We start from the raw sequence: 20,216 nt of genomic DNA, 5'->3' as shown, positions 1-20,216 counted from the left end.
ACACAAGAACGAGCCATTGATTTATATAAAAGCATCTGAGAGTCGTGTGTCTCGGCTCTTCTCCTCTGTCACCGCAGCAGTTGAGTCAGCAGAACACACACACAGCAAGAGCTTTTCCACTTCTCTCCTCCAGAAATGAATGTTTCACTGATGAAAATGACTTCTAAGGAATAGAAATCTGTAGCAGTTTTTCAATTTCTCACATTAATATTGTACACAGTGCACTGGCTTCACACAAAACTAACACATGAGTATGTGTCATTTCTTTATTGAGGCAATCAAATGCATATTTTGTACACATGGTACACATTTATTGTAGATGACTGATAAATAACCAACCTAGTATAGGACAATCTGTCAAATCATCACCTTAATTCTAAATGCGATCTTCATAGAAATCAGTCATTGCAGATCGAAGTTACACAAGGTATTCACATATCTCAGTGGATTTTTTTTCAAATCCTACTATACACTAGTTTATTAGGAACATGTATAATGTAATTAATTCAAATTGACCACCCCCCAATTACATCCAATTGTAACATGTTAAATTCTGTTGACTCAGAGAGGAGTTTTCATTCTGCTCTGTTATCACAGATAATAAAGCTGTTTAATACACAAGACAAAATATTTGAAACAACAATACAAAATCTCGATAAATTTCACAAAGACAGGACTGTAAAAGGAACCGTGTATAGCTGACTCTAAAAACATGGCAAATCAGTGTAGGCTCACGAGGCCACAGGCCAGTCAGAGATAAGATTAAGATTATAAATCACAAAAATCACCCATAACTGTAATATATCAGAAATCAACCAGCATCATGATTACGTTGAAAAACATGATATAAAGCAGTCTTATATTAAAGCTGAGGTGCATGACATTTAAAGCTGGCTGTTGAGTTTCTTGAGGACTTCCCTCCACCGGTGGACAGGTGGGCTGCCACTGGACACCAGCCTCCTCAGGAGGCTGCAGGGCTGCAGGTGAGGTACATCGGGGTGAGCCTTGTGGTGCTGCTCCAGCCTCTCCAAGACCCTCTCCAGCCCCACCATGCTGGCGTAGAACATGGGGCCTCCGCGGTGCCTGGGCCAGCCGTAGCCAAACACATAGATGATATCTATGTCTTCGGGTCCTGCGACTATTCCATCCTCCAGGACGCGGAAGCCCTCGTTGATCAGGGCATAGAGGCAGCGCTCCAGCACCTCCTGGAGGTCTATGCGGCGTGCCACCAGGCCGTGCATGGCTCGGTACCCCTCCAGAAAGCTGTGAAGCCAAGGGTCGGAGCTGGCTACCTGACCACCGGATTTGTCGTATTGGTACCAACCCCGGCCTGTTTTCTGACCAAACCGTCCCTGCTCACAGAGCAGATCTCCCAGGGGGCTGTAGCGTTGGCCTTGTCGTATTCGAGCTGGCTGCCCTGATGCCCCAACAGGTTCTGCCAGCCCATCAGCTTTCCTGACCCTCCAGCCCACGTCGAGCCCAGACAGGTCAGACATTTTGAACACGCCCATTGGAAACCCAAACTCCTCCAGTGCACGATCCACCAATTCAGGTGTGGCTCCCTCTTCTAACAGGAAGAAAGCTTGCTCAAGATATGGCTTCAGCATCCGGTTCCCCACAAAGCCCCGGCAGTTTCCAACAGCCACGCTTACTTTGCCCATCTTCTTTCCTAGTTGCATGGCAGTGACCACTGCTTGAGGAGAGGACTGTGGTCCATACACCACCTCCAGCAGCTTCATGACATGCGCTGGAGCAAAGAAGTGCATCCCCACCACCAGCTGCGGGTTTCGGGTTTGAGAGGCCAGGTGTTCCACGTCGAGCCCAGAAGTGTTGGTGCACAGGACAGTGCCTGGTTTACAAACAGCAGACAGCTGCCGGAAGACCGTCCTCTTCAGAGCCATGTCCTCGAACACAGCCTCGATGACCAGGTCAGCGTCCGCTACAGCCTTGATATCGTGGCTGTAACTGACCTTATCAAGTGCGGGGGCCACGCCACGTCTCTTAGCCCCTCGCTCCAACATGCCTGACACCGCCTGCTTTGCCTCCATCAACTGCTTCTCCTGGGTCTCCACAGCGACCACGGACAAACCTGCCTGAGCCAGGGCCACTGCTATGCCTCTCCCCATGGTGCCAAGACCTTAGAGGACAGAACATCACATGGTGACTACAGAAAAAATTAACAATGCTAGATTTTAAATAGTTATGGCCTGGAAGCATTAAGTTTTTCCAAAGCTTGCAACTTTAATGCACAAGCTGCTGAGCTCCATATATCCAGATTGTCATACATCCAAACCTCCCTGAAGGAAAGGGAGAGTTCATCATTTTAAACTCAGCTGAACTGTAAATGAGGGCATAGTATCCAACATGAATTTGGAGATGCCACACGGATAGCTTGATGAGTCAATGTGCGTGTGTTTGTTGAAATACATCAGGCAACTAGAACTTAAAAGCCCAGAGCTCTTACCAATGACAGCTGCTATATGTACAGGCCTAGGCTTGCTTGTGTCCCAGCGGGCTCCACTGGGCGTGCTCCACCTGCCGACGGCTCTCTGAGCAAAGAAACCGTACTGCAGCGCTCGGGCCTGGCCTGAGGTGAAGAGAGTGGCCATCAGCTCTTTCTCCCTCTCCATTCCCTGGAGGTAGGGCAGGGTGGCAGCTGCCCGCACCGCCTGGACACACGCAATTGGTGCTATGGCTCCACGGGCACTTTGTCGAACCTTCTGCATCACCCCCTCAAAGAGGGCATCCAAATCAGACGTGCGTGGACATGGATAGGTGCTTATACGACGGGCATCCAGCGGTTTTCCTGAAATACAGAGACATGGAAGAAAAGAAATTCCAGCGCAATTACTTATTTATTTGTAGTTCCGCGACCTGTGCTTCCATTTTGAAGTTAGAAGCAACATTATTTTATTTTCAAATTGTAAAATGTCTGCAAGGTTTTCTATTGGTTGTGCTTTTTTCCCATTTGTCAGCCAGCACTCAGTCTAGCGATAATTACTGTTTTCAGGCACTCATCCACTCAATCACTAGTTACCCCAGTAGCTTCCAAGAGGAGAGTGATTTAAAAGACTTTCTCGAAGATAATCAGAGGAAAACTCAGCTCTGCCAGTTTCAATTCACCTTGAATAGGACCGACCTGGAACAAAATGAAAAGCAACATTTTGGCTTTGGGCAAAATAGGCGGTAAATTTCCAATTCTGAAAGCATAGGGGGAAGAAATTGAATTCCTCCGATTCTCTATCCTGTGAGCAATGGTACAATACCGGAGCAATTTTCCAGGTGAAATCACACAAGAAGATTTAATCTTAGAGCCTGGAAACTTTAAACACAAGACTTCCTGTCTGCAGCCATTTAAGCACGGGAACAATCAGAATGAAGAAGAAGGCCACTCCGCTGAAACCTTGTTAAAAGCATCTTAATTCTCATTCCTATGCCATCTGACGTGATTACATGAGACAGTAGTCAGAGTCCTTCACAGCTCCACTGAATTACACTCCGCTGTAGGTCTGGGCCAGAAACTGGGTCACCGTGGCAAAGCTTAAAGAGACAGCAGCTGCATCTGATTTATTTTTGCCCACTTTTTCCCGATCGCAAACAGTTTTGTCAAACGCAATTGTCTGTATCGATGTGTCGGAGAAGAAGACTTAAAGGTGAAGGTCATTTCAGGCAAGTTAAATGTAAACTGGCCACAGTGAAATGTCAATGAGATGCTGCGTGGCGGTGCAATGTGAATCCAATGTATTTTAGGAGGCATTATTGCAGCGGTTAATCTGTAAATGGTTGAGCTGTGGATTTGTTGTGCAGCGAGCGGGATGCCTGGTTGTTCTGACAGATGTAGCAGGCAGATGTTACGACTGCCAGGGTAAAAAAGTTAATCTTGTAACCAGCAAGACTTTGAATCTGTGCATGTGTGGTACGTGTGCGTGCGCATGCGCGAACCCACATTTTCTCAATTTTGCTTTTTGCACAAATATATATATATATATATATATATCAATGTTCCAACTTCACAGCACTGTGGAGTCTTCTGTTTTCATTTATGGATGTAACAGACTAAATATATTCTGTGCTAACACTTACACATTGTTAGTAAATTAAAATATTTCCCATTTCAACGCGCCTGCGAATCATCTCTAGACTGGCGTATCCTGTCAAAGATCTTCACAGATTTGAGCTCCAACTCCCCAAATCTCCCGTCTCATGTGCTGCTGGCTTTTCTGTCTCACTCAGTCTAAGCCTCAGCTTTACTCACAACGCTCACTTTCTCACCCACTCAAAGTCATCTTGGCAGTGTTGTGTGGAAGAAAGCTTTTCTAAAAAAGCATAAGACTACAATCATCTTTTGAAAGTAGAATGTGTTTTTTTTTTTTAACAATCATTCCAAGAGACTTGCTGTAGATTTTTTTGCACAAAATGGAGTGAGATCGTTCGCTAAAGGCACAAACTTACATGTTTCATATTAACTTTAATGCCATGGAAATGAGTTGTCATTGCCAACAGCGTCTCATCTTCATTTCAATCAGAATCAAAGACTGTTGTACAAACAAGGCCTGCTGAGGCGAAGATGAACAAAATACACTACATCCTCCCCTCATCTACTCACACAATGTGAACACATAAAACCACACACCAGAGTGGGAGGTTTGTGTACTGGTTCACAAGACCAAATAAGAAGACAGAAAAGAAGAGAGTGGTTGAATATTCTTAAATATCACAATTATCGTTTTCTTGCTGATACTACTGATGAGAAGTTGGATACCACTGTCACGTCTGAATAATAAGACAAATGTTAGCTTAGGTTAGCCTAAAGACTGAAAACAGGCTGGCGTCATGCTCCGCACCTAACTGTAAGCAAAGAAGCAAATAAGCATATTTCCAAAAAAGCATTATACAATAAAAATTACATAATACAATAAAATTTACGTAAATGGAGTTTTATTTCTCATTTATTCATCAATCTGTCAAAAACAACACCATGTAGAAGATCTGAGTGGGTTATCCTTTACACCGACTGAGAAGTCACTCCCTGTAAACTGCAGGGATGTGGCACACTTTAACCAATCCACTGAGTATATCCAGTGAGTAAATGAGTCTGATTCAAGAGCGCATGGCAATCCTCATCCCCCAAAATGGCTGGTGAGAGCGTGTTATTAATATTCTAGGAAAGTTTGTCCCTTTTTCGTCCTTCTGAATAATAGAGCAAAAGCGGTGAAGACATCAGAGCACATCTGACAGTGCCATGAAACATTTATGACTTCTGTGTTTGAGGATCTGCCTGCCACGTTTTCTGCTTCCTTTGACTTCCACAACCTACATGTCGACGCTTCTTCATGTCTGACTCGCCCAAAATAACTGGAGGAGTTTCTGTTCCTTCTACTGAGTAAATCTTTAAACCAGTGAAGAGCGAGCAGATTTTATACCAGTGGTTCCTTTTTTGGCGCTAGGGTTTTGTTTTTTTTCGGTCTCACCTGCAACACTCAGGGCAAACTTTACAGCTGCATCCACAGTGCCGTGACCGGTCACCTGATCCACGACTCCAAGTTGCAGTGCCTCGGCGGCAGTGATATGGCGACCTGTGGGAGACGTGAAATACATCAAGGGTTGACAAGGGTGACATGTGACATTACAAATTATTAGATGAGCAATAACATAAGCGAATCATGGTGCCCTTGTGCTTAAGACATACACCTTATCACTGCAACATTCCCTTGTTTCATTCTGGCCTTAATCAAATAAAGGCAAAATGCCACAAAAAATAGTTTTAGAAAAAGAAAAGAAAAAGAAAAATATGAATAATTACAGTTTGACTACAATGATCTGTTTTTCAGATTCCAGATAATGACACAAAAGGTTCCACTGGCCGGGATGATGGGAAAAGTGAACCCATGCTGACATCTGCTGGTCATCAGAGTAGCTGATCCACAGCTGCTACAGTCGAGGCAATGTTGTTAACTGACTACCATTACAATAATATGCAGGAGCATTTTTGGAACCACAATTTAAAAAAAAACGTGGATGGACAAACAGAACCCTGACGGACAAACAGCATGTGTATGGTAGTTTCTTCATGTTGACTGATGCTAACCTATACCTGGTTAAGAGCTGAAAAATAACTGTCCACACTCGCAACAATAACTACAAAGGTTATTCAAGGTTAACCTTTCTAAGCTACCTTTGGTGATGAGGTCTAAGGCAGCTGGGACCCCGATGAGCCTTGGCAGGCGCTGGGTTCCCCCTGCAGCTGGCAGCAGACCCAGGGTCACCTCTGGAAGCCCCAGTCTGGCCTGAAAGGACACAGGAACAAAGGAGGATAAACTGAGGGGTACTGGACAGTTGGTCTGCATGACGTTCACAGAAACAGCTGTCTCTAGCATGTTCAAAAAATATATTTTTTTACATCACACAATTAGATCATTTCAAGAATATCACTGACTTTCTTAACTCTCAAAGAATACTGGATATTTAGTAATAATAACATTTTCGTTGTTTTTTGACCCGGTCAAACAAAAATGGACTGGTTTTACCAAGCAATTCAGTAACATCAACACTGACATTAGAGAGACAGTGAGAGCAGGGGGAGAGATGTGACGTGTGAATTTACTTTGGAGTGTGCGACTCGATAATGACAGCCAAGTGCCAGCTCAAGGCCTCCGCCCAAAGCGATCCCCTCTATGGCTGCCACCACCGGTTTGTTCGCAGCCTCGATGGCGTGGATCATCGGTACGAGATGAGGCCCAGACATGTTCGTCCCAAACTCTTTGATGTCGGCTCCTGTGATGCAAATCAACCTCATTGAGTTATCTGATGTTTTGAAATTTTAATTTTGGTAACCAATCTAACTGGTATAGCATTTATTTCTCATTAAATGTTTGCGAACTTCAGTTGTCCTTCATGTTCCCTTGTTGAGGACCAGACAGACTCTATGGTGCATTATGAAAATCCGTGAAGGAAAGATATCAAAATGTGGAATGTCAAACTCATTGTTTGCAACCTGAATGTCATGGAGTGTTACCTTTTAAAAAACTTTTTTTTTTTCAATCCTATGACCAAGGGCCTGCAAATTAGTTTTCAATGGAAACCAACAATAAAAATGACAGAGTTGTGGTACCATTTTGAAGTTACAGGAAATCTTGAAGAAGCAATAAACATTCATACCCCCACAGAATACTCCATTCTGTCCACGGATAACCACCGCCTTCACCTCTGGGTCACCGAGTGCTCTCTTCACCGTGTCAACAATGCCCTGCCTCACTGCTGCACTGTATAAAATAAGACATGTTTTTACATGATACAGGGTTCGTAAAATATTCTTTAAGGCCCCCCCCGGAAAAACCTCAGTGTGCTCCGATTGGCCAACTGTCCCACTCTGGTGTGGTTGGTTAATTGCTTCCGGCGCGTATTGGAAATGTGGCCCGACCCCCACGCTGGCTTTGTTACGGCCGTGTTATAGGCGTGTATTATGCAAATATTGCCCATCGCCATTGGTACGCAAGTATCTCTGTTTTTGTTAAAGTTAACACACACATATTAGATAGAAAAACACATTAAATTTCATGTCATTATGATGAAAACAGAATATTGACATTTTGTGATTATGACAAACATCACAGACATATCAAATTAAGTAAAAAGATTGTACAAGGGAGATGTTAACACCAACATGGTGCAATTTATGTTATTATTACCATAATTTGGTTTAAGGTTATAATAGCTTTTGCTTTGCCGTTATTTTAGAAACTGAGTCAAAGAGAGATAGCAAATATTAGGGGTTGTCTGAAGCACTTTATACTGTGCTTCATACACATTTACTAGTATGTCTGTAAATGTTTGTTTCGAAAAAGGCGTTGACTTGGGAAGATAACTCTGATCGGAGGTCAGTGTATTTCTGATATGGCTGTTAGTGCACATGGACTATCAGTGTTTCAGGAGCTTCAGGAGCAGTGTTTTCTCTGGGGGAGAGGAGCTCCCTTTACGTAACACACTAGAGGAAAGGGGAGAAACTGAAAAAGCATAATATATAATATTTGTGTACTTAGTTGTGAAGAAAAAAGTACACAAATAGTATCAGCAAAATATTCTTAATGTATACAATGTTAAAGTACTAGCTATGCAGCAATCTGACATCTGTCATTCAGAATATTCTGATACTTTATCATTATTATGACTGACGTGTCCATGTAATCAAGCTGCATTAAATGGTGTCAGGTCAATACAAACCAAGCTCATATCGACTACTCGTTATGTTGTTATGTCTGTAGCACAACAGCCAACACTTGAGTAAATGTAAGAAGCCACATTCCAATACTGATTCATCTAACAAGAGTCTTTACTCATTAAAACAATACTTAACCCCCCATATGGAGCTTAAGTATTGTCCTCCTCCCACATGGATCAATGTTTTAAGATCAACATCGTGGATCTTGCACTAATATCGACGCTTTGCGACCTCAGCTCACCTGAGAGCGTTCACGGGTGGATTTTGGAGAGTAATCAATCCAACGGAGCCTGACACGCGAGAATATTGGGCCATGTTGTCGATCCAACGCTGTGTGGAGACGAACTTTTATCTGTTGTGCAAGACGAACTTTGTAACATCTGTCAACCCTGCAGGCAGGTTGACGCCCACATTGTAAAGGCTTACTTGCAGTCTTCTTCTTCGTTTTTTACCCTTTTTTTCTTCTTCTTCCTCTATTTTCGTGTATTGGCTGTTGGCAACAGCGTTAAGGTGCAATATCGCCACCTGCTGGATTGGAGTGTGGATCAGTGCGGTTACAGGGTTCCCCCCTGTCATTCTTTGATACAACTAAATGGATGTTTTAAATCAGCAGTGTTTATCAAGTAATACAACGCTGAAATAAAAAAAAATGTTTATGCACAAACAATATATCAGCACTATCTGTGATATTTATCTAAATATTTAAAAACAAAATAAAATAGGATGATTATGTCTATGATGAAACATCCACGGACGAAGTCCATCTCGAACGCACCTACTACTATTATTATGTATTATTAAATATTTAAAGCGTGAATTGGGGGACTGCCATTGTTAAGGGGTATGGATGATGTTTTTTACATAAAGTACAACTCACATTGCAAACTCCAGGTGTCATGAAGAACACACGCTGGAGGCGGAAGCAGACCTCATCCTCATCCTCACCCTCATCCCACTGTAGAGCAGAACAAGCCACTGCTCAGATCATCCAGTTCTCAAGATACGTTCTCATTTACAACAAAGAAAGTGCAAATGAAATATGAATGGGTTGATTTAATGAACACATTAGAAGCGTTATCTAATACTCCATTGCTTCCTCTATGGGCCGAAGATAAAGATGGATGACATGTCTCCATTTCCCCCCAGTGTACAAAAATTAAGTTAATGAGCTTTTCTGATGTCATCTGGAGCCTGCACAGTAGTGATTGTGTTGTCGAGCCACAGTATCGAGGTCCCACCAATACACGCTTGACCAATCAATCTGTCTCAGCTGTCAATCATGATGTTTCACCCAAAGGACCAAAGGTCGCGTACATTAGACGCAGCATTAGACACATTAGCGCCCCACCTGGCCTGTAGCCGATAATAAAACTCAATGCTGTCTGTTTCCCCTTCTTCTGTTCTAATGCTGTAAAAAAAAAAAATACACATGATGTAGAAAAAAATAATCCGTCTATATGTGGCATGGAAAACCCGATCGATGATGTTTTATCTTTGAACTCAAATATTACAGCAACTTCAAGAGGAAGTGACGTCAGCGCTGCGGTTGTCTCTTTCCGTCGCTCGCGCTGTTGACCCGGAGCCGAGGCTGGCAGCAGTTTGTTTGCCGGATAACAAAGTGGATAAAATGCGCTCCCTCGTCGGACTCATCGCCGTGGTGGCCGCTGCCAGCGTGTACCTGTACTCCCTGTCCCTGTACCTGCCCGCGGGACCCCGACGACGTCCTCCGCCCCCTGCCCGGAGGGAGCGTGTGGACACAGACGAGTCCCCCGGAAGCAGCGCCGGGGAAGACAGCAGGTGACAGCTGGCAGGAACATGAACTGTCTGTGAAAAATATATCTGCTAAAATAACGTTGCGTCACTTGCTTGCTAACATTAGCATGTCCTATCCCACCCTTTCCACCCTTTCTCCCCTTCTCTCAAGTGTGTGTGTGTGTGTGTGTGAGAGTTAGTGAGTGTGTGTGTGCGTGTGTGTGTGAGAGTTAGTGAGTGAATCAGTGAGTGTGTGTGTGTGTGTGTGTGAGTGAGAGTGTGAGAGTTAGTGAGTGAATCAGTGAGAGTGTGTGTGTGTGTGTGTGTGTGAGAGAGAGAGAGAGTGAGGAAGAGGGTAATGTATACTGTAGGATACACTCTCTCTCTCTCTCACACACACACACACACACACACACATTGCCAGAAACACTAGTTACAATGATAAAATAGATAAACTCAGCAAATTCTTATCATCAGAAAATACTTCTAAACTCCAATTATGACCATGCTTTAATAATGTAATTAAAAAAATACTGACTATTTACAGGAGTACAGGATTTTTGTATTTGTCAGCTAATCTATTTTATAATGAATAAATATATGATGACAATGACGTCTTCTGTCCATGTTCCCCCGACCCTTTCTGTACCTGGGTGAGTGGCTGATCGACTGACGACTAACTGTAGTGTTGATGTTGCCGCAGGTTGAAGTTCCCCTCAGACCTGGAGGAGCTGAGGGAACTGGCCGAGCTCCTGCAGTTTTACAAGACGGAGCACACTGGATATGTCCTGCTGCTCTTTTGTAGTGCATATCTGTACAAGCAGTCTTTTGCCATTCCTGGATCCTCGTTCCTGGTAAGATTTAAAAAAAAAAAAAAAAAAAAAATCTCTTCTTCGTACTGATTCAGGATTACAAGAACATTGAATATGTTGGATATCTCTGATTGGAATTGGCTGTAAACTGCCTTGTTTGGTAGTAAAAAAAGAAAAGAAAGTTAGGCTAGCATGAAAGGCGTACTTTCAGGACTGCATGTTGAGTGTGGCCTTGGTTTCTTTTTTAAATCAGACAACTTGAAGAGGATAAAAATACTCATCTAGTGCAAACAACAAAGGGATGTCAGATCTGTTTTTGTGTGTCAGCCATACTGGACTGTCGACTGCTCGCTGTAGTTACTGCACTGCTGAGTGTGCAGCACAGAAAAAAAGGTTGAAACCACAAACCGCATGCAGATTAAAGTGGCTCTCACCCAGTGTCTTACACTTCGACCCACTATTATGACACATGACACTAAGTGTGTCAGAGCTCATCGTAATACATGTACTGATGACGTGTGATGATGTCTACGATCTCCACTTGTCTTTGTGCAGAACATTCTTGCCGGAGCTATATTTGGACCATATGAAGGCCTGCTGCTGGCCTGTGTGCTCACCACTGTGGGCTCCACCATGTGCTACCTCCTGTCACATGCCTTTGGAAAACGCTACATTGTGAACTTCTTCCCTGATAAAGTCTCCGTGCTACAGAGGAAGGTAAGTATGTGATTCTATGTAAACAACTAATTCAAGGCACATGTGATGAAATTCAGGCTGCATCCACATTACTACGTTTAAATTTCAAAACGCGTCAGTGTTGCCAAGTTTACACTTGCCGTCCTCACTACTAGTTTTCAAGCTCCTAATCAGGAGGAGTTTGGAAACATTTTAGTTTAAAAACTTCAGGGGAAGCCTATGTTTTATACATAGGCAGAAACAGACGTTTGGTAACTGACCGTCACCCACATCTACTTCCTGATTGGTTGTTATCAGTCATGACTCGACTACCGATTCAACTACGACTCAACTACCTGTCAGTAACAGTTCCACCTCGTCGTCGGTCCAAGAAAAGATATAACGTCATGGATGTAGGATTTTTTTGTTTGTTATTACAGTATCAGAAATAATGTGACACATTAACATCCCAAAAGAGCAACGACAAAACAGAAACATGCATCTACTGTCTCTTCATAGATTCTTAACCAATCAATGTCTCTGCCAGGTTGAGGACAACAAGGACTGTCTGTTCTTCTTTCTGCTCTTTCTGAGATTCTTTCCCATGACACCCAACTGGTTTCTGAACATGTCTGCTCCGATTGTAAACATCCCCATCACCTTCTTCCTCGGCTCAGTCTTCATTGGTAAGCGCACATGTATCACCTTACCGATGTGTTGTTACAATAGAGCTGTCACAAAATGATGACACACTCATACTGCTCATCATGTATTCATAAACCAGAATAAAGCTGCTCTCAGACATGCACTGAAGTCGGGAGATTTTTTCGGAGGGGCTGTATGTGAGATCACAAATGTTGCTCAAGACATTTTCTGGATATTTTCCTGCCTGCCCTGTTAAATTTATGGAAAATGTCTGAGTGAGCCCATGTGAGAAAACAGCAGGAAAAGCTCCAGACGATTCACGGTGAGCGGTTGGGTGCGCTACCCAATCGCAGACCCTTCCCTGAATATTCCTGCTGTTGGGAACGTGCCTGACCCAGATAATCTGCCGCTATGATCTTCATATGTGAACAGAAAACTCAAATTCTCGAAATTTTCTGGACCCAATTTTCCAGAGTTCATGTCTGAAAACTACTTTAGATATCCTTCCATGCTTCACATTTCCCAGACAAAGTAAAAGAAAAATCATTTGAAGTTACTAAATCAAATCTGAAAAGGCCACTATATAAAGTTTTATCATTATAGATTGCATGCCAATTACTAATTACTTAATGTGTAATTCCCTTTTATTATCTATATACTTTATGGCGTGCGTTAACGTTTAAGAGACACCGCTGCTGTATGGGCATTTCAAGCAAACATATGCTCGCTTTACCTGGCTGCGTTTCCACTGCACATCATCTTTGTTTTTATCTATTTAAAACCTTTTTATTAACTTTCCAAGCTGGGGCAAATATATGCCACGTTCTTAAGTATACACCAATATAATCGTCATCTGTTTATTTGTCTATGTTTGGTATTTTTTTAACGCGTTGTCATACTAATTATTTTAGCAGGTGCTCTGTTTTTAAAAACACAACACCTGCTGTTTGGACAAAGATTGTGTGGACTCTGGAGCTTTGAAAGTTGTTAACTTTTGCTTTGAAATGCGTATCAAAGAGCCGATTGTCAGTCAGACCTCTTTTTATAGCTGATAAATGCAAATACAACCAAATATAAACTTTCTTTTGCAGCAGTGTTTGTAAAAATTCCTCAAGATCAGAAGGACTTTTTTTCAATCTATATTTTTGTCAGTGTTCATAAAACCATCAGGCAGAAAGGGCATCTGTTCAAATGAGAATACAAAAGTATTTCTAAAAAATAAAGTTTCATCTCATGTCTCACTGCAGTTTTTCTTTTTTGGGGGGGGTCCTCTTTCACAGGTCTCCTGCCGTACAACTTCATCTGTGTCCAGACAGGTGCCATGCTGTCTGAGGTGTCGTCACTGGATGACTTGTTCTCCTGGGAGCGGTTGCTGCAGTTGCTGGCCATCGCTGTCGTAGCACTGCTGCCCGGCGCTCTCATCCGCCGCTACAGTCAGACGCGTCTCAAACTGGACGTCCAGTCACAGAATGGACTCATCACAGATAAAAAGGTCCAGTGAGTTAAGTTCGCTCCTTAGGTGTTTGTGATGCACTCTGCTCTCAAAGAGTGAATGTAACTAAAGACGAAACCTGGCACTTTGTGCACACGTGTGTGTGCGTGTGGGCACTACTCTTTCTTCAGAGACACCTGGGCACGGAAAAGGGATCGCAGCTTTTAAAACGATGACGAGACTCTCATAGTAGGATTTGAAGCAGTGTTACCAAATGTTGGTGTTTCTGTACCACAACTGCTGGAGACGTATGATGAATATGATGTGTATATATATTTGTATGAATGTATAGTAATCATATGGAGAGATGGAGGGATTTCAAGGTCATTTTTCTCTTAATACAATGTGAGTGCGGTTCCAATGGAAACTGCGAGTGTTCAAAGTGCCTGTTATGCATTTATAGACTCAAACTTCTACCTCCTTCATGGACATGTGGAAAACTATTTGACAATTTTCAAGGCCAATCCATGTTTGTAGTGGTTGGATGATTTAGATGATTGTTTTTTGGGGTTTGTGTAAATTATTTTTATTTGTAACTGAAACACTGATTGTATTGCCGCAGACTTTAGACTATACAATTTGAAGTTGCACTTTATACATTTTGAGCAACCCATGGAATTAAATTACACTTTTTTGCCACTAAATGTTCAGTCCTGATTAAATGTGTCTTGATGTTAATTGGTCAACCTTTATTCAAAGTGATTGTGCAGTTAATTCATGCAGCGTGAGGCCTCTGTTAAATCGAGCCTTAATTTCTGCTGCCTCATGTGTGCATGTGTCTTTTGATCATAATCCTTGTCCTGCAGCATCTGTGCTGCATAAAGTGTTATTGCAAAACTCTTTCTTCATGCGGGTAAAGAATTAAAATGTTTGCGCCGGCAATTTTGTTTCGCCAGGATGTGAATTATTTTGAAATATAATATAATTCACAGTTTATCTGTGACGTTTATGGTGCGGCGAATCACAAATGATGTGGCACCCTTGTTTCCAAAAAGCTTTGAAATAATAAAAAACAAGAAAAGCAAAACTTTCTTTCAAATATTCTTTATTGCTCAGATCCAGGTTGCTCAGCAATACAGTTCACTCACAACTCAAAACAACAGCTTGGCTGTTACCAGAAAGGCATGGATCCACAAGATGTATCAAATAAGATCATATGTCTGTCCAGCGCACAGTCACCAATTACCTTGAGGTGTGTGGGACCTTTTGGCCCGTGGGAATTGTAGGACTCGAGGGTTTTGACCTACTGAGGAAACGAAAGGAATCTCCCAAATGGTGAAATGCAGTTAAGAAATGGATCCATGTAAAACCACTACTGAAAGTCTAGTGCTATATGAAGTGTAATACAAACTGGATCGCCTACAACAGTCTCATGCAATGCTTGCTGTTTTCTCATTGAACAAGAAGATGGGACAGAAAAAACACTGCTCTGGTTCTGCATCCATCCGACCAGACTTTCACTAAATCCTTCCTCAGCTAATCCATAGTTTTATGGATGGTTGTTAAATGCCCTCTTTGCTGTTCAGTCCCAAAGGCAGAACATGTTTAATCAACCTTTTTTTTTTCAGACCTGGATACTCTGTCAACCTTCCCGCTTGTCAAAAAGTCATATCTATGTGAATATTTAATTTTATTGTATTTTATTTTTTTCGCCACTCTGATTCCCAAATATGTTGAAAACCAGAGCTAGGACATATCTCATCCACATTTTAACAGCTAGCATTATTGGTAGTGATCAAACAGGAATGAATATTAAAAGCAAAGAATCCCATCTACTGCCCCCAGACAAAATGCATTTTTAAATCAGTGTAAATGACGAGAAAACCAGATCAACAGAAAACAAAATAAAGCCTATACTATCCAACCACCGTGTGATATGACTAACAACACTGTACATCCTCAGTGATGTGTGTAATTGTGGTTTTCTGGTACTGAATATTAATGCCTAGCAAACACCCCACAAAACCTAGAAACAACTATCCTTGTATGTTAAAAAAAAAAGAAGAAAAAGTTTACTACTATCTTGACAAGTCTCGCCTCAGATTGCGGTCGCCTCGCGGATGTCTCCACAACCAGGATGCTCCGCTCACAGCACCACGGCGAAAACCCAGCGAGAGGGAAAGAGCCCAAAACACAAGAGAGACAGAGGTCCGCACAGTCCTCCAAGATGCAAAGAAAGAGCCGCACCTTCAAAACTGCTCTGAATGAAAAACAAAACTACTCCTGACAGTCAAACAAGCCATGACTGACAAACTAGTTTTCCAGTGCTACTGTGAAAAGCCATTTCCTCCTTGACATGCCCTACCACTGCTCGAGTAGAAGCACCGTACTGCATTCGCGTGGGTAAGGTCGGGGTAATTGAAATCAGGTCTGGTGAGCTGTCGTCATCAGTATGAGGTACTGTACCGGCTGTGGGGAGGCTTGCTGGAACCGCCTCAGGCATTGTGTGAGTTTGATAGACCTTTATGTTTTATTTTAGCACTGCTAGACTGTGTTCACTGGGACGAAAAGAAAAGAAAAGATCCACCTCATCTGATGACAAAAGTCTGCCCTCTAAAAGTAAAAATCTGCTCTCAACAGTTAATAGAACTCCAAAGACAAACACTAAACTTTCACTACTGTATATCATTCATTTATTTTTAATTCTTTTGCCCTACATCGGTTTTAGTAACTAAAAAGTCAGCCTTGGATTCTGAGAGGTAATTCTGAAATGTACAGCACAAAAAAAAAGGAACTAAAATAATATTGGTAGATTGAGGAGAAAACCCATCTAGAGGTCAGTTTTGAGGGAAGCTGTGACGCTCTAAACTTCTCCCACCATCTCTCACAATGCAGGTGCAGACTGGTACGTGTTACAGAGAGACAGAATACGATGCATTTATGTGTGACTCTATTGTACATGTTTACAGATATACAGTTATCTTGTCATACACAGTGACATTTCCACGACTAGAGTTGTTCTACATTCTACACAGAAGACTAGGATTTTACACCATGTTCAAAAGTCCTGTCAGTGTATTTTTGCAGCTTCGTGTTCTCTTCAAATCAACCCCAGAGTATGCTGTTATCAAATAGAGCTGGTAAGATTGGGTTGGGTGATTATAAAATTCCTTTTTTTTTGCTTACAAGTGAATAAACTTCATTGTTTTGTTGTTGTTTTTCTTTTTCTTTTTTTAAGTCTCAAAAAACCTGGAGGTACAGTTGGGAAAAACAGGAGGTACAGTTGGTTAGTGTCTGTTTGTTTTTATATCAACCGATTTCTATCTCTTTTTTTGTTCTTTTTTTGACGGTGAAATCAGTACACAACATCCACATTCAGAACCACTTCGGGCAGGTGTGTACCCCTTAGATCCTGCACTTCATTCCTTTCTAGCTAGAAAAAAAAAATCAACTTGGAAATCCTTTGACGTGAATCATTAAGAGGTTGTTTGGCGTCCAGGCAAAGACAGTCCAACAGAGTTGACTACGGTTTACAAAGTTTCACTTGTCAGCTGGACCTGAAAAGCTTAGAGATCACTGTAGATGTTTTCTCTTGATCTATTTTTTTTTTTTCATTAAAAAAGAAAATTTAAAACGCTCAAAATGATCAACAAGGTTAACAAGGCATACAAAATGTGGAAAAAGGGGAAATGAAATATTGGACTGAGGTACCCTGAAGCCTGAGGTAGATCACAATACTGACATGCGCACTGTTCACATCCTGACCAAAGTTAGCACGGTCGTTCACTTTACTGTTCTCCTATTTTTCAGGTTTTTATTTATATTATTATTCATAGTCTAGTTTCAAGAAAATAAACGCTTCCCTTCAAAATAATATGGCAGTGTCCCACTGAGGAAAAAAAGAAAAGGACTTTGTTTTCTTTTTGTTTCTTATCAATAGCTCTCATCACAAAATAGGAAAAAAATAGATTCATAAATATTACTCTCTCTTTTTATATATATACACACAAACACACACACACACACACATACATACACACACACACACACACACACATGGAGGAAGCTGTGCGTATTGGCAATAACCTTGCGTCTGGAAGATGAAGCTGATGGGTAAAGGTCTGACAGGTGACAAAATAAGGCAACAAGCTTCCATGGTCTCCAACGTTAAGCACAAAGGGACACCAGGACCTGCGCGTCCAGCGTGCTCACAGAGCAGCCGGCCAGCTCGCCCCAAAATAAAAACCACAATAAGGAATTGAAAGGGAAAAGAAAAAGAGCGAGAGTGTGAGAATGACAATCTGCGTGTCTGTGCCTCTGGCCCTGGCCTGCTGAACACGGCAGGGCCGACGGTTTTTTTTCTAAAAAGGCTGCATATTGTACATTCACAGCGGTCACGCCATTTTTAGAAAGCTCCCTGACAAGAGAGAGTTAAAGCCAAACGCGGCTGCGGTCACGTTTGCGGTTGTGTGTGTACCACAGGTCATACAGTGCCTCCCTATAAGCCCCGCCCACCACCAGCACCAGCACCCACCACCCCCACCCGCTAAAACCTCAAACTTTTCCTCACTGCCACAAACCACAAGTCTGCACTCTCCCACCCCACCCGCCTCCCTTAACCCCGCATCCCCCTTTCTGGTCCCTCCGCTCACATTCTGTGACGTCCTCAAAAGGTCGAGCGTGTGGCAGTGGACATTCAAAACGACCGGTTGCCTGTTAACAAGCAGCGGCGCACTTGTTTTGTTTTTTAAATAAAAGACGTCAATTTTTGTTCTGATAGTCGAGGAGGAGACATCTGTCTGATTTTTTAAAATAATATCTATATATATCAGGACAACCGGCATGAATGTAGATACAGTCTACTGCTGTACAGAATGGGAGAGTGATACCAGTTTACTGGTTAAAGAAACAAAACCCATGGTGGCATTTAACCTCTGTTGCGCAAAAGTGGCAGTCAGTTCAATGTTATCAAAAAAGGCTTATGGGGGGGGAAAAGAAAAAAAAAGGTGTACCTTGACAACAAATATTTTCATCCTATCAAATAAACATGATGCCAGATGAGAGAGAGTGATGAGAACGTGAAGCAGAAAATGAGCAGAAAGGAAAGAAATGAAGAGAAATATGTGTAAGCATCATATATGAATGGGAAGAGACATTTCAAAGGGACGTTATCTTTTGCGTTGGCACACACACAGGCTTGTTACAAAGACTCAGAACTATTCACCATATTTACTTATAGGGGTTTTCTCTTTTCTTTTTTTTTCGATTTCAGTGGACTTAAGCGTGAAACAAACAAGGGAAACCGTTTCTTTTTTTTTGTGGCTGTCGCAGCCCAATCCATCTCTGGAACAAGCACAACATTTTAAAAAAAACTGCACCAAGCTGCACTGTCATTTTAGCAGAAAAATAACAGTGCATACTCGGTGTGTGTATCAATATGCTTTTCTACTCCGTATTAATACTGCTAAGTATATTAAATCTTGCAAATCTGAATATCTCAAAGAGAAGGTCCATTGTCACTCGCTCTCATTCTAACCCAAAACATCAATCACAATGTCTTGTATATGCTTGTGTTAATACAGTTACTTTATCCATTTGTTAGTCCAACTAAAGAGATAACGTTATGCAGGGCGACATACTATTATTTCCTGTTTACCTTTTTGACTGTGTAGATAAAAGTAAAATCCAATTCTCTACCATATCCATCTTTCTTGTAGAATTTTTTGTTGGGGTTTTTTTTTGGTCTTTTTTTAAAATTGTATTATCTCAGTACGGTTTCTCCCACTCTATCTGCTCTCACAGGGCTGGCAGTGCACACAATGCCCTCAGCCTTTGGCTCTCACTTGTTTCCCCCATAGTAAAGTTCTTTGGTTTTGATCCCGGTGCTGCTGGTCTGCCCTGCATGTCCCCCTTGGCCTTGGCCTTTGTCTGGATAGGTCTCTGTCTGTTTGGGAGGGCTACATTCATTGGCTGGTGCCCACGGAAGCCACGCCGCTGGTCACTTGGAGTGGTGCGGTGACACAGCGCCGCCCTGCTGGTGTTTCTGTTCCTGTTGTTTGACCTGCTGTATGATCTCCCGGATCCTCCTCTGTGCATTCTGTTGCAAAGACATCATACGCAGGACGAGGAGTTAGCCGAGGAGAGGACACATGACAGGGTGGACATATAAAAATAAGGGACAAAGTAAAGGGAAGGCCCACCACAATGTTACAAATGTGACAGGTTAAAAAAAAAGACTAATTTAATTCAATCGCATGTATAAATATATTTCACTGAACCCTATATGCAAAATGTAGTGAAACTAAAGTCCAGACATTTTCCTGAACTTTTCCGGAGGGGCTATATGTGAGAACACCACTGTCCACAAATGTTGCTCCGGACATTTTCCCGAACTTTTCCTGCTCTGTTCTTCATTTGTGAACGGCAAACTCCGGAAAAAAGCCAAACCCAATTTTTCAGACATTTCCTGCAGTTCATGTTTGAAAAGAGCTAAACAAAATAGACTGCTGCTTATATATAGAAAACTTTAAAGTTTCTATGAAAGATTTATTATTCATGTTTTACGTTTTTTTCTCTTAATGTAGTAGTTTATGCTTTTAATGTTTAATGTGAACAGAGCACAAAATTAAAAAATATGGTCATTAGTCCACAAAGATGTTTAATTTTTAAATCTAATCCATCT

At 42.0% G+C, this 20,216-nt stretch overlaps 3 protein-coding genes across 8 annotated transcripts in view; 1 reads left to right on the top strand and 2 right to left on the bottom strand.

The window, feature by feature from the left end:
• Nucleotides 1–252: 252 nt before the first annotated feature.
• ehhadh (enoyl-CoA, hydratase/3-hydroxyacyl CoA dehydrogenase) lies at nucleotides 253–8,654 on the bottom strand. 2 transcript variants are annotated; one of them, XM_035603812.2, is made up of 7 exons: nucleotides 8,460–8,654; nucleotides 7,159–7,262; nucleotides 6,605–6,774; nucleotides 6,176–6,287; nucleotides 5,472–5,576; nucleotides 2,465–2,806; nucleotides 253–2,137 (listed from the first exon to the last, which is right to left on the bottom strand). In XM_035603812.2, the coding sequence occupies exons 1-7, from the start codon at nucleotides 8,531–8,533 to the stop codon at nucleotides 885–887; spliced, it is 2,160 nt and encodes a 719-aa protein (XP_035459705.2). In that variant the 5' UTR covers nucleotides 8,534–8,654; the 3' UTR covers nucleotides 253–884. The 2 variants fall into 2 exon arrangements, with proteins under 2 accessions (XP_035459705.2, XP_047193171.1); XM_047337215.1 differs by having other exon boundaries at nucleotides 7,159–7,257; nucleotides 8,460–8,596.
• Nucleotides 8,655–9,756: 1,102 nt separating this feature from the next.
• Nucleotides 9,757–14,476, top strand: tmem41aa (transmembrane protein 41aa). The gene is made up of 5 exons (XM_035651388.2): nucleotides 9,757–10,015; nucleotides 10,674–10,824; nucleotides 11,338–11,499; nucleotides 12,005–12,143; nucleotides 13,383–14,476. Exons 1-5 carry the CDS (start codon nucleotides 9,846–9,848, stop codon nucleotides 13,601–13,603), a joined length of 843 nt encoding a protein of 280 aa, XP_035507281.1. The 5' UTR covers nucleotides 9,757–9,845; the 3' UTR covers nucleotides 13,604–14,476.
• A 146-nt stretch (nucleotides 14,477–14,622) lies between these two features.
• Nucleotides 14,623–20,216, bottom strand: part of igf2bp2a (insulin-like growth factor 2 mRNA binding protein 2a) — a 46,123-nt gene continuing 40,529 nt past the window's right edge. For all 5 annotated transcript variants that reach the window (XM_035651383.2, XM_035651382.2, XM_035651387.2 and 2 more), the window contains one exon: nucleotides 14,623–19,631. In XM_035651383.2, the coding sequence (XP_035507276.1) occupies nucleotides 19,533–19,631 (99 nt within the window). In that variant the 3' untranslated portion in view covers nucleotides 14,623–19,532. The remainder of the gene's footprint in view (nucleotides 19,632–20,216) is intronic.

The sequence above is a fragment of the Scophthalmus maximus genome, chromosome 14, assembly GCF_022379125.1.
Source record: "Scophthalmus maximus strain ysfricsl-2021 chromosome 14, ASM2237912v1, whole genome shotgun sequence".
Lineage (NCBI taxonomy): Eukaryota > Metazoa > Chordata > Actinopteri > Pleuronectiformes > Scophthalmidae > Scophthalmus > Scophthalmus maximus.
This window is presented reverse-complemented; position numbering and strand designations above follow the sequence as displayed.

Excerpts from the sequence above, each read along its gene's own strand:
- tmem41aa (XM_035651388.2), top strand. The coding sequence starts at position 9,846 with ATGCGCTCCCTCGTCGGACTCATCGCCGTGGTGGCCGCTGCCAGCGTG. Across the intron at positions 10,016-10,673 it reads AGCGCCGGGGAAGACAGCAG|GTTGAAGTTCCCCTCAGACC; the intron begins GTGACAGCTGGC and ends ATGTTGCCGCAG. Across the intron at positions 11,500-12,004 it reads TCTCCGTGCTACAGAGGAAG|GTTGAGGACAACAAGGACTG; the intron begins GTAAGTATGTGA and ends TGTCTCTGCCAG.
- ehhadh (XM_035603812.2), bottom strand. The coding sequence starts at position 8,533 with ATGGCCCAATATTCTCGCGTGTCAGGCTCCGTTGGATTGATTACTCTC. Across the intron at positions 6,288-6,604 it reads ATCGAGTCGCACACTCCAAA|GCCAGACTGGGGCTTCCAGA; the intron begins GTAAATTCACAC and ends GTGTCCTTTCAG. Across the intron at positions 2,807-5,471 it reads GTTTGCCCTGAGTGTTGCAG|GAAAACCGCTGGATGCCCGT; the intron begins GTGAGACCGAAA and ends TCTGTATTTCAG.